Here is a 12,573-nt window from a genome sequence, read left to right as displayed (position 1 = left end):
GCTTAGTTCGATTTGTCTCCCTGTCCAATCACTCACGTGAATCCTACGGAAACCACAGGGCAGGGGTATGGAGGGGTTGTTGGGAACATTGTGAAATGAAATGGCAAGTTTTGTTTCCCGAAAAGCTCTCCGGGATTTAGGGGCACACGGTATACTTAGCGATCTCCCTCTGCCCTCATCACCAACACCTTACAACAGAACTCCCTGCAGCTGCACCTGCTCGGTGGCTGGAGGACAAGGTGATACCCAGGTAAAAGGGACAAGGAGAAGAAAAAGGGGGGAATGGGGAACTGTCCCTTGGTAGCGGACCGATTCATTACGTTCAGGATCATACATGGGGTATGTTCTGGGATCTCCAGGAATATTTAGGGCACTTTGCAGGGAGCTGAGGTCGTGAGTGGGTAGTTGTGAGAAGGCCCAGTGAATTTTGGATTATTAAAGTTAAAATGCTCCAGCGAAGTAGAACATAGGGAATATAGTCAATAATACTGTAATAACTATGTACGGTGTGAGGTGGGTCCTAGATTTATCGAGGTGATCGCTTTGTGAGGTATATAAATGTCTAATCAGTCTGTTGCACACCTGAAACTCACAGAATATTGCACATCAACTGCAATGGAAAAATAAAAAAGAATTTTAAATTTTAAAAATAAGCCTAAATAAATACATAACATGCTCCAGGTGTACTTATAGTTTGTATCACAGGCGTGATGATCTTGACTGAAATAACACCAGTCGCACTTGCTGGTGTCTCAGACATCGATGTTGTTTCAAAGAGGTTATTTTGACCAATATTTAGTAAGTGTCTGTTACGTGCCCGGCCCTGTCTAGGTACTGCTGACAGAAAGCCAGGCAGACACCGTGTCCAGTGAGGGAGGCAAGCAACGCCTCTGTAAGCAGCAGTTCAAAGAAGGATCAACAATGAGCCCGGGAGTAAGTACCATCCTTTAAACCTGCATCACAGTGTGGTCTAAGATCGAGCCTGTCTACCCATGTCTATCCCTGTGATCAACTAGCTGTGTGGACGTAACAGAAGAAATGACCAGGGCTCTGAGCCCACTCATAGCGACTGGCTGCGTCCCAAGATAAGTCACTTCTCTGAGCTTCTCTTTCCACACCTGCAAAACGTGACAAGAAATGTCTGCCCTCCTTGCCAGTCTCAAGGAAGTGTTTGTGAGGCTGGGCACGATGACAGCGTGAGATCCAGAACCAATAAGGAGGCATCCAAAAGCACTAGGCTAGTTTTATGTGGGTTTGAATCATTTGGCTTAGAAAAGTGTAGCTGCATGGCAACTGTGCTACTGCTAGTCATCCACTCCTGTGAGATGGTTAATTATATGACCGTTTGGCTAGGCTATGGTGCCCAGTTGCTTGGTCAAACCCCATTCAAGATGTTGCTGTGAAGATTTTCATTTTTTTATTTATTTTATTAAGCAGGGCACAGCTCACAGTGGCCCAGGCAGGGACTGAACCGGCAGCTTTGGTATTATTAGCACCATGTTCTAACCAGTTGAGCTAACCGGCCACCCCTCTGTGAAGATATTTTATAGATGTGATTACCATTTAAACCGGTAGACTTTGAATAAAGCAGATTATCTTCCAGAATGTGAGTGAGCCTCATCCAATCAGTTGAAGGCCATTAGGGAAAAGACTGAGGTCCCTGAAGGAGGAAGGAATGCTGCCTCCAGACTCAAGATAACATCAACCCTTTCAAGGGTCTTGGCCAGCTGGTCAGCCCTGCAGATGGCAGATTTTCCAGCACTCCCCAAGTGCTTGAGCCAGTTCCTTAAAATAACTCTGTCTGTCTGTCTCTCTTTTGTAAAACCTTAACCATACATTTGACTGCATCTTATTTAGACAGGTTGCACATTTAAAATCCCATTAAATCTCTCTCCAAACAGGTATGGGACAATAGAAGAAAATATCACAGCAATATCCAGTCCTCAAATAGCAGTCCAATATTTTGAGATATATGTGATATTTTCTAGACACTCAGCTCATGTCGGACATCAGCATGATTTATGGTTATGTTTTTACAAACCTGAAAGCCCTGTAACATTATCGCCTCATTTTAACAATGTCACAATACACTGAAAAGTAACTCCAACGCCCTACCAATGTTTGTGTCTCTGCTCCTGCTAAGTGACGGACTTCGTGATTTTTAGACACCATAATAAATATATAAATATATTCACATCCAGTCTTATACATGTTAGCCTATACATTGTATGTATATGTACACACACACATATACACACACACTAGATCTGATAATCAATTTCGTGAACTTGTTGCAATGATGTTGCTAATCTTTTTTGATATCAGAGTGATTATTCATTATGAATTTGTACCAACTAGGCAAACAGTTAACCAAGTTCACTATTTGGAAGTGCTGAAAAGGCTGTGTGAAAGTTAGACAAAAATGACCTGAACTTTTCGCCAACAATTCATGGCTCTTATATCATGATAATGCACCAGCTCACACGGCACTGTCTGTGAGGGAGTTTTTAGCCAGTAAATAAATAACTGTATCGGAACACCCTCCCTACTCACCTGATCTGACCCCCAATGACTTCTTTCTTTACCCAAATATAAAGGAAATATTGAAAGGAAGACATTTGGATGGCATTCAGGACATCAAGTGTAATATGACAATAGCTCTGATGGCCACTCCAGAAAAAGAGTTCCAAAATTGTTTTGAAGGGTTGGTTAGGCACTGGTGTCGATGTGTAGCTTCCTAAGGGGAGTACTTCAGAGGTGACCGTAGTGATATTCAGCAATGAGGTATGTAGCTCTTTTTCTAGGATGAGTTCGTGAACTTAATTGTCAGACATCATATACACACAAATTATATATACATATATAGATACATAGATACATAGATATAGATATATAGACATATATATGTCTATATATATATATATATATATATATAGACATATATATGTCTATATATCTATATATATATATATATATATAGAGAGAGAGAGAGAGAGAGAGAGAGAGATTTATCTATAAATACAGATGTATATAGTTTATTCCGTTTCTCTGAAGAACGCTGAGTAATACATTTGGGTTCTACTGACTCCCATGAAAATACACCAAGGCTCAGACTCACCTACGCTCAAACCTTTATGGAAGTGAGCACTTCACAAGGATTGTCCTAGAGTCAGACACCTGGCACAATGATTGGCAGTTGTTATACAGTAAACTTAATTCCAGTAATTTTGCTGGTGTTCTACGTACCTCTTTGATGGTCACATTTTATTGACAAGATGAACTGAAGCTCTCACATGATTCAAAATTCACAGGATTTAAAATAATCCTAATCAAGGATGATGAGTATTTTTGCTTATCAGCTAAAAGCCAATAAGCATTGTTTACAATTACCAACTAAGCTGTGGGGACAGAGCCCCAAAAAGCAGTTTCCAGGCTCTTGGCCTCATGTGGAAAGGTGCTGGCTCAGGTAGTAAATGGCCATCAGCTGTGGCTAGTTGGCCGTCAGCTGTAACCAGTGAGCCATTAGCCACGAATATAACTGCTGTGGTTACGCTAGCAGGAAAAGGGGGGAGCTAGCAAGAAGGTGGAAGCTGAGCCTGCAAGTGGAGCAGTGAGGGTTGAGAATTGTGTGGCTCCTGGTTCCTGTGTCTCCAACCCAGCCGCCAGCGAGAGTATAGTGGTATGACTCCCCTACCTATGGCTCCGTGGGTGTTCCTTTTTGGCCTCGCCATATCCTGCGTTTTTGTGTGGGGAGTGGGACCAGAGACCCCGCCGGACGCCCCGCACGACACTTGGGGTAGTCGGCAGGATCCCCTGCACTACATAAGCCTACTACTTTGAAATTGTGATTCTTGACAAATTGTTGTTTTGTGAAGATTCACATCACTTCATCTTTTGTGCATGCAGTGAAACTCACTTAAAATGCACACTAAGATTATGAAAATGACTTCCCATTTTTGTTCTGGGTGTATGCCTCATTAAAACATTTATTACTATTAAGTAAAAAAGAAAATGAAGATGGCACTCTTTAGATCTTTTGATCTTGAATTACATTTTAGAAGCTATCTAGGAGTTTCGTAATGCACACATAAAATGTTTATCATAGAATTAGTAAAAAAAAACATTAGTTAGATTGTATATAAAAAGTTAAAACAAGTCTTGTCTGAAATTTTAAAATATTAGAAAACATGGATGTGAGGTATGTGAGCTGTGTGAAAAGGAACAGACTTAGGAGGCTGATTGTTTTGTCATTCTTCATTCTGAGCAGGTGGCTCAAAAGAGTAGAGTGTCTGCCAACACCAAGGTCAAAACCTCTGAACTTGACTGCATCCTGCTGTATTGTCCCTTGTTCCCGTCAGAGGAAAGACCCGGCCTCCACCTGTGCTCCAGGTGTCATCCCCTCCCCCCCTCACTCACCTGCTCTTCATCCCACATCTTCAACTGGCCCTCTCCACTGGCTCTTGCCAATTAGCACTTAAACAACTTCAAATCTCTAAAACAACAACCTGAACAAAAACCTTCTTTGCCTCTATATCACCCTCCCTCCAAATCCTTCCACAAGTGTTACCCAGTCTTTTCCCCCTTACCTGGAAAACTCAGGTTAACAGATTTTTACACTGTGTCTTCTCTTTCCTGCCGTGTGGTTTCTGCCTCCGCTGCTCCACAGGGCTTTGGGGTCCATCCAAAGCCCCCGGTAACTTTGGTGTTTCTACAGCCAGTGAACGCTTTCCACGCAAGGGTCCTTATTTCCCGTGACCTCTCTGCCAGTTTGACAATGGTGACCACTGCCCCTTCCTGAAACACTCTGTCCTTGTTTTCTTTACATTTCACCTGTCTGGTTCCCCGTTATGCCCGGTCTCTCTCAGTTTCCTTTCCAGATTCTCCGTCTGCTACCTGGCCTGTGGACTGAGTCTGCCCAGCCTTTTCATCAGGTGCTCTGCTCCTCTTCTTTGATTCTCACCCAGGGTGACCTCATCCCTTCCCACAGCATCAGCCACCACTACCACAGGGCTGACTCCCAAATCGCTTCCTTCACCCAGACATCTCTCCTGTGTTATATACACCTACGTGCTTCCTGGACACCTGCACCTGGATTCCCCAGGGCACCTGCAACACAACATAAAAATAAGTCATCATTTTCAGCTCCCTATCCTGCCCTCCCTCCCTCAAAAAAAACCACCAAAAACCTCCCTGTATTCCTTTTGAATTTCTCATCACTAACCATGCAATTTCCCAAGAAAGAAAACTGGAAATCATCCCGGGACTTTTGTACAGATTTGAGTTCAGGCTGGGCTCGATGGACCCCGAAAGGACACGCACCCTACTGGAGGCCCCAGCCCACTCAAAGACATCCCTTAAACCCGCAGCTCTCGTTGGTTCCCCAGGATGGGGATAACCTAGAAACATATTTGAGTCAGGATAGCTGGATGGAGAGCCAGCCCCACTCCTTCCTCCAACTGCAGAGGGTGGCTAGCCAGAAACAAGGGAGGCCCTGTCCTGTTCTGCAATGAAGTCTAGCTTCCCTCCAACCTTCAAATAGGCAATTGTTGCCACCTGGTGGCAAAGCAGAGGCACAGCAGCCCCCTTACCGAGGCCAAAGGTTGGTTAAGTAGGGACTTCTTAGGATCTGCCCCTTCAAATAGGCTTTCTCTTACAAAGGACTCTTTCTCTGCTTGACATTTATTAAGAAAATAATCTTGGTTCTCTTTGTTTTGAAATGAGATCATTGAGGCCCCAAAGTCCGTCTTATACGAAAGAATTTTGATATATTTTTTAATTAGTTTCAGTTGTATAAAACAATGTAATAGTTAGACATGTGCGTGCCTCACAAAGTGATAAGCAATAGGAGAGTCCCTGGGTATCTGCGGGAATTGGTTCCAGGACCCCCACGGATACCAAAAATCTGCGGATGCTCAAGTCCCTTAAGTAAAACGGCGTAGCATTTGCATATAACCTGTGCACATCTTCCTGTATATTTCAAATCATCTCTAGTTTACTTATAACACCTAATACAATGCAAATGCTATATAAATAGTTGTTATACTGTATTGCTTAGTGACAAACGACAAGAAAAAAGGTCTACGTATTCAGCACAAACGCAACCATCATAGGCCTAATTACACAGTATATATGAGCAACAACATAACACTTATTTTGCCCTGATATTATGTGGTTACCTACTATTGTCTCCTCCATGCCCCTCCTCTGCTTTGTATTTTTATAGCACTTATAACCATTTGACTTATTATGTATTTTACTTATTTGTTTATTTAAGGACTATATGTCCCCTGCCCTGCCAATCTTTGCAGTTCATGTTTATTTCCTCGGTACCTAAAACCATGGCTGGCATTCGAGAAATACTTGTTGACTTGACAAAGGCGTGGTGGAAACACCGGACTACAATGAACTAGGAAAGAATGGGAAGTGAGGAAGTACAATCAGTATGTGTTAAAAGGTTGCTGTGACGGGGAGCAGAAAAATGTTACAATAACTAGAAGGGGTATGGGATGAAAGGAGAAAATTATTTTTTTTAATGGGGTATATAACCTCAGTGACCTTATGGCAACACATACTCTTACTATCCTATACTAAAAGCTTAGCTTATGATACTATGTTTGAGAGCTAATATGCATCTTCAGTAATGAGATTAATCTAAGGATCATACAATTTAATCAGAGTAGACAAAAGGAGAAAATTGTCTTCTATGTGCCATGGATTAGACAATGAATGACCCTGCGGCAAGTAACTCAGAATCCAGTAATTGTCATCTGAAGTGATGATGATGAGTCATTTAGAAGTGATTTCACAGTAGGGCCGTCATGGATGCTAAAACTTCATTTTTGCTTATCTGGTCTGGAATATTACCTTGCAGATGAATAAATTGAAGTCCTACCCCCAAGCTAAACGGAAGCTTATAGAAGTTAAATAATTTGCTCAAAGTCACATCACTAATAAATAATGGAGCTGGTGTTTAAATCCAAGTATCTTTGGGAATGTTAAAAAAATCACACCAGAATACATGTATTATGTGTATTCTTTCTATAAAAATTAGGGAAAAGCACTTTTCTAACATGGTCCTTCATAATACAATCATAAAATAAATGTTGGAAGGGATATGGAAGATACACCACACATCTGTCAGAAGCCTGGGAATTAGCATGAGAGGAAATAGAGTTTCTTCAAGTGGAGTTTCTTTGTCTGAGTAGAGACAAAGCAAATAAATGCATGAGTTGAAACAATGTTACACTCACTTGAATAAGTATTAGACGACCCCACCAATTAATGCCAAGGTTCAAGACTGGGAAACATCCAGGCTTCTTCTTTTATTTCCTTTTTCCCCTTAAAGTCTTTGGCCTGTTTCCTCTTTGTTAAGCTATCACCCAAGCGGTAACAGGCAGAATCTTAAAATGACCCCCAAGACCCCCCACGGCTGTACATGTCCTGCACAATCCTCTGCCTTTGAGTACAGGGTGGGACCTGTAAACAAAATGGGAATATCACTTCCTAGTTCAATGGCAAAGGCTAGTCACTCCCATAATTCTATTATATTATAATAAGCAGACTAAAGAGATGGATAGTCTCCCTCTGGCTCTGAGGAAGCAAGCTGCCGTGTTGTGCAAGGGCTGCCACGTAGCTTACAACCTGAAGGTGGCCCCTAAGAGCTGCGGGACTCCGGCCAACAGTAAGAAAAAGGGGACCTAGGTCCTACAACAGCACGACACTGAATTCTGCTGACAACCTTATTGAGCTTGGAAGAGGACCCTGAGCTCCAGCGGAGGTGGCATCACTGGCCAACACCTGGATTTCAGCCTGGCCCAGCAAACGCAGCCCTACTCCTGACGAATGGAAACCGATAATAAATGGCTATCGTGTGAAGCTGCAAAATCTGTGGCAATTTGTTGCACAGTAACAGAAAACTAAAAACAAACAAATATTCATCGTTTGTACAGACATTGTTAGAGGATACCTAATATGGTCATGACCTCACATTACAAGGGTAATAATAATGGGAAGAGGATTTTTAATTCTGAATTGTCCTAATCCAGGCTCTTTCAAACCTCCATGCCTTTTCACTTGAATTCCTAGTCCAATTTCAAAACCCATAACTGCACACTTGACACCTATGTAATTCTACTAACCATTGTCACCCCAATAAATTTGAGTTAAAAAAATATATATATTGCTTCTTCCAAGAAGTGTTTCCTTACAGCCAATCCCATCCACTCTCAAGCAGAATAAATACTCCGATTCTCTGCTTCCATGGCAGCAGATTGTCTGTACATCTGTGATTAACTGTCCCCCTTCCACCCCCAGACAGTAAGTCTTTAGGGCAGAGCTGCCAGCCTCCTGTACGGTGCCTGGCACATATTGGATGCTAAATAGTGGGCTATCCAGTAAAGAAAATGAGGCTCGGGATAAACACAGGCTTCTGAGGCCAGGGAGCTGTTGCTTTTCCACATAGATGATCAAGGTATTAACAGAAACTCAAAAGGATTTCTCCATGACAACAGCTGGGTGACTCACCAAGCACTTCCTGCTTTAAAAGGGTAGATATTTACTGTCTCCAAAGAGCTGGTTTGAAATGGACAGGTGTGCTGGAAGCAACAGGTGGCAGGTGCTGCGAAGGATTTAGATTCTCCCCAAAAGGGGTAGCGTGAAGCCCCGTGATTTGTTCTGATTCAAGCCCTATGGTAGGTTGGCACGCTTGCTGATTCAAATCATCCGTGTTCATCCATTTAGGCTGAAATCAAACGTCAGCCTAAATAGACAATAATCCCCCAGAGTTAGTTCTACTCAATGGCTTCAAACTGTGGGTAACAAGTCAGATACAAGAATCACGTATCAACAATATCCATTCACAAGACTCCTAGGTAGAAAGTGTTTTTAGAAAATTTAAAACTCAGAAAAATTATGCGTCATCAGTCCACAGGGAGGAGAATTTGCTGGGTCTGTGTTCTGACAAAACTCAGACAAAGAATTCATCTTTTTCCTTAAGACCCACTCCTGTGGGCAAATACCTGAAATGCTCCCTGCAGTTAACCTACTTTAACTGTGCCACTGCTTTAGGGCTGCACCTCAGTGGAAAAACAGATCATTCTGAATCAGAGAGGATACAAAGCAAGGCATGGAAATAAGGCACTTGCTCATAGAGCATTGTTCACCAGCCCATAGGAGCTAGCTTCAGATTCTCTCTATAAATAAATCATTAAACAACAAACTGCTGCTTTTTAATAAAAGTATTACAACCACCTTGTCAGAAGTCAGAAAAATTCTGTGGGGAAATGGTCTTGCCACTTTAAAACAATTTAATTTACATTTGTTATATTTTAAAATACTTTTTTTAAGTTTCTGACATAAATTCTTTTCCTTAGAATCTTTTTTAATTACAGTTGACATTCAATATTATTTTACATTAATTTCCATTGTACAGCATAGTGGTTAGACATTTATATAACTTACGAAGTGATACGCTGATTAGTCTACTACCTCCTGATACTATCCATAGTTATCACCACATTATTGACTATATTCCCTAAGCTTTACTTTACATCCCCATGACTACTTTGTAACTACTAATTTGTACAACACTTCTCAATCCCTTCACCTTTTCCACTGGCCCCACCATCCTCTTCCCGTCTGGCAACCATCAGTTTGTTCTCTGTATCTGTGAGTCTGATATAAACTCTTAATGTTAGCTCCTCTTTTGCCTCCTTTTGGGTTTATATGACGTCATCCCTAAGAATTAAATTAGATCCTATAGGTACTACATTTTGAGGATCTTTTACAAACAGTGTCTCACAGAGGCAGCCGGCTGGGGGGTGGGGGGTTGGGACACAATTTCCCAAAGATCAGTATGGGAGAAGACATGGGAGCTGGGTTCTAATCTTTCTTTAGAGATAACACTAGATCTTCCTTCATTCATTCAATAAATATGAAGGGACCAGACTTTGTGCTGGGTGCTAGGGCTACAGCTATGAATTAGATAGATAAGGTCCCTGCTCTCATGGGACTTATATTCTCCTCTGGATCATACGTACTGCGTAGGGTAAGAAGAAAGGGAGAACAGAGCGAGGAAGTAGAGTTTCTTCAATATGCATTACTTATGTTAAACACTGATGGAAATTTCAGAGTGGCAGAACACAGCACATACCTTCAATGCTCTGCGGCCCCACAAGGTTCATGGCCTGGTGAGCTGGATACTCGACTCGCGGTCTGGCAATGCCCAACTGTTCCATCACGCCATGGAGCAGCCTCTGGATGTCTGCCTCTGAGACCCGGTCAGGGGTCCTCGGGCTATACGCAGAGGTGGGAGTCCGTCCAAACGTCAACCAAAACACTAGGCCAGATAGCATGGTGGTGACCATCCTGGAGACCATTTTCAACCTGCAGAAATAAGACCAATTACAGCGAATGGCCACAACTGGCAACTGTGCTGATACAATCACTCAAGGGACTATTTCTAGGACCACCCAGAAAGGGACTGCAATGAAAATCCTAGGGGTTTGCTTTTGCCTTAAGTGTCCACTCTAGCCAGGACATCGGCTGTGAAGAGGTGTTAAAGAAAGAAAACAGTTTGCGATAGCCAGTTCGCTTCGTACTTGAATTCTTGGGAAGACTAGACTGGAACGGCAGTTCTCAGTCATTTTTTAACCTTACAGCTCCCTGGAAGTTCTGTATTACCCCTAACCCACCATTCTCTTCCTCTCTTATTAAAACAAACAAAAAATCTTGCTTCAATTTTGAGAAAAGGGGAGGGAAAGGAACATCTTGAGTTTTCCCAGTCTTGGGGGAGAAAAGGCTCACAGGAAGGAGTGAGGAAGACACAAGTGGTAAAGAATCAGAAACGTGAGGAGCGGTGGAAGGAACACTGCAGCTTAGCGGACATCTCATACATTTGAGTTCCTGAGGGGAATGAAAGTACACACAGCTCAGGCCTGCCCTGCAATCTGGAAGGGGACGTGGGTACGCGCTCAGTCACATACCAGCTGGGTGATTTTGGGCAAATGCCTCAGCTTCTTCCTCTGCAAAAAAGGTGGATGAGCAAAGCATTTGTCTTACAGGGTTGTTGCGAGGTGTGGGAAAACACATAAGCAAGATTAGAACCCTGCTAGGCACAGGGCCCCTTACGTTGCTATTATTACGTTGGCAATATTGCCTTAGGGTTCTGGGGGTTACACTTTGGGGAAGCAGAGTGATAAGAGGCAAGACAGACCCGTGAAGGAGAAAACCAGGCTGGGGAGTCACCGTCCTAAACGCCGGCTTCTGTAGAATCAGAAGCCTGCAGAACAAGGGGACAAACATTCATGCAGCTTCCCTCTGCAGCTGCAGACCCACGCTTCTGGCAGTGGCGGCACAACCCCTTTCTTTCGACCATTTTTCTACGCATTTTCTTCCCTGAAACCGAAATATTCATAACCTCCCCTTTTCTTTCTGCATAGAAAAGGATTTTTCTAGTCACCCCTGGATGTAAGACCTGGCTCTCCAAAGAGCAAAGCCTGCAATTCTGACGGGAAAGGCCGGAGGCAGCCACCAGCCTCCCCAGCCATCTCCATCTTTCCCTTAGTCCGTTCTCTCAATGCAGGATGTCTTCTGTTTCATTTATACCCCTGGGCAACACCGTTGTCATTTGAGGAGCCACGGAATCTCCCTCGGTACACCTTCCCTCGTGTTTATAGCTGCACCTCCTAATCCCACACACATCCTTTGTCTGCCCCCAGCCTCCCAACTCAGGGATTTCAGGAGGTAACCCCCACCCCCCCGCCCCCGACTCCCGGTCCCCAAGAACCGGCAAGTGGGCTGCACACCAGGAGGCCGAGCCGGCATCAGCGCAGGACTCACCCAGGGCTGGAGGAGCCTGCTGCGGTCTGGGCCTTGCTGGGGGTCGGGCGGGGAGCCGCGCAGTCTGGGTCGCTGGTGCTGGTGCGTCACCTCCCTCCGCATCTTAGCTCCGCCCCGGCTCCTCCTCCAGCAGGTGGAGGCCACCGGGGCTAGGACTCCCCAGAACACAACCCAGTGCTGGTGCCTCCTGCCTGAGCCGCACCGCGTTTAATCCAATCTTTCCAGGTGTATCTATCTCCTGGGGATCCTCTTTACCTGTCGACCCCTATGGAAGTAACTCACCTTTTCTCCAGCAGTTAACAATGCGCCTGATTGCCACTCTGTACTTTGCCCCCAAAAGCACATTTTTAATTTTGCCCCCTTCCAGCATTTTTAAGTCTCTTGAAGAGGTCATGGGGCAATGGTAGAAGAAACAAAAGATAAAGACGTCCTAAGAACTTTTAATGATGTCAACGATAGGGTATATCGTAAGGCTGCTTTCAGGCGCCCTTTCACTGAGCAGAGAAATTACGAGAATATTTAATACAAAATGATAAAAACTCCATCATTTAAAGTGATACACCCAGAACACTTGAAAACCTCTGGGAATATTGATTCTGAGTGTTATTTCTAAACTTCCACACCAACTGTCAAGTAAAAAACCCTTTGGCCTGCAGAGAAACCATGCTCCCCACACACGGCAGAAATTTATCGAGGTAGGCCCAGAATACTTTGTTCAATATTTATAAAGCAACC

General features: G+C 43.6%; 1 protein-coding gene across 2 annotated transcripts in view; it reads right to left on the bottom strand.

The window, feature by feature from the left end:
- The window catches only part of SCG5 (secretogranin V), a 50,026-nt gene extending 38,044 nt beyond the window's left edge, over nt 1-11,982 (bottom strand). For both annotated transcript variants that reach the window (XM_033108997.1, XM_033108998.1), the window contains exons 1-2: nt 11,839-11,982; nt 10,151-10,383 (exon numbers count right to left, since the gene is read on the bottom strand). In XM_033108997.1, the coding sequence (XP_032964888.1) occupies nt 10,151-10,376 (226 nt within the window). In that variant the 5' untranslated portion in view covers nt 10,377-10,383; nt 11,839-11,982. The remainder of the gene's footprint in view (nt 1-10,150; nt 10,384-11,838) is intronic.
- Between the last annotated feature and the right edge of the window lie 591 nt (nt 11,983-12,573).

The sequence above is a fragment of the Rhinolophus ferrumequinum genome, chromosome 6 (assembly GCF_004115265.2).
Source record: "Rhinolophus ferrumequinum isolate MPI-CBG mRhiFer1 chromosome 6, mRhiFer1_v1.p, whole genome shotgun sequence".
Classification (NCBI taxonomy): domain Eukaryota; kingdom Metazoa; phylum Chordata; class Mammalia; order Chiroptera; family Rhinolophidae; genus Rhinolophus; species Rhinolophus ferrumequinum.
Note: the sequence above shows the minus strand (reverse complement) of the source record. Positions and strands in the feature narration are given on the sequence as shown.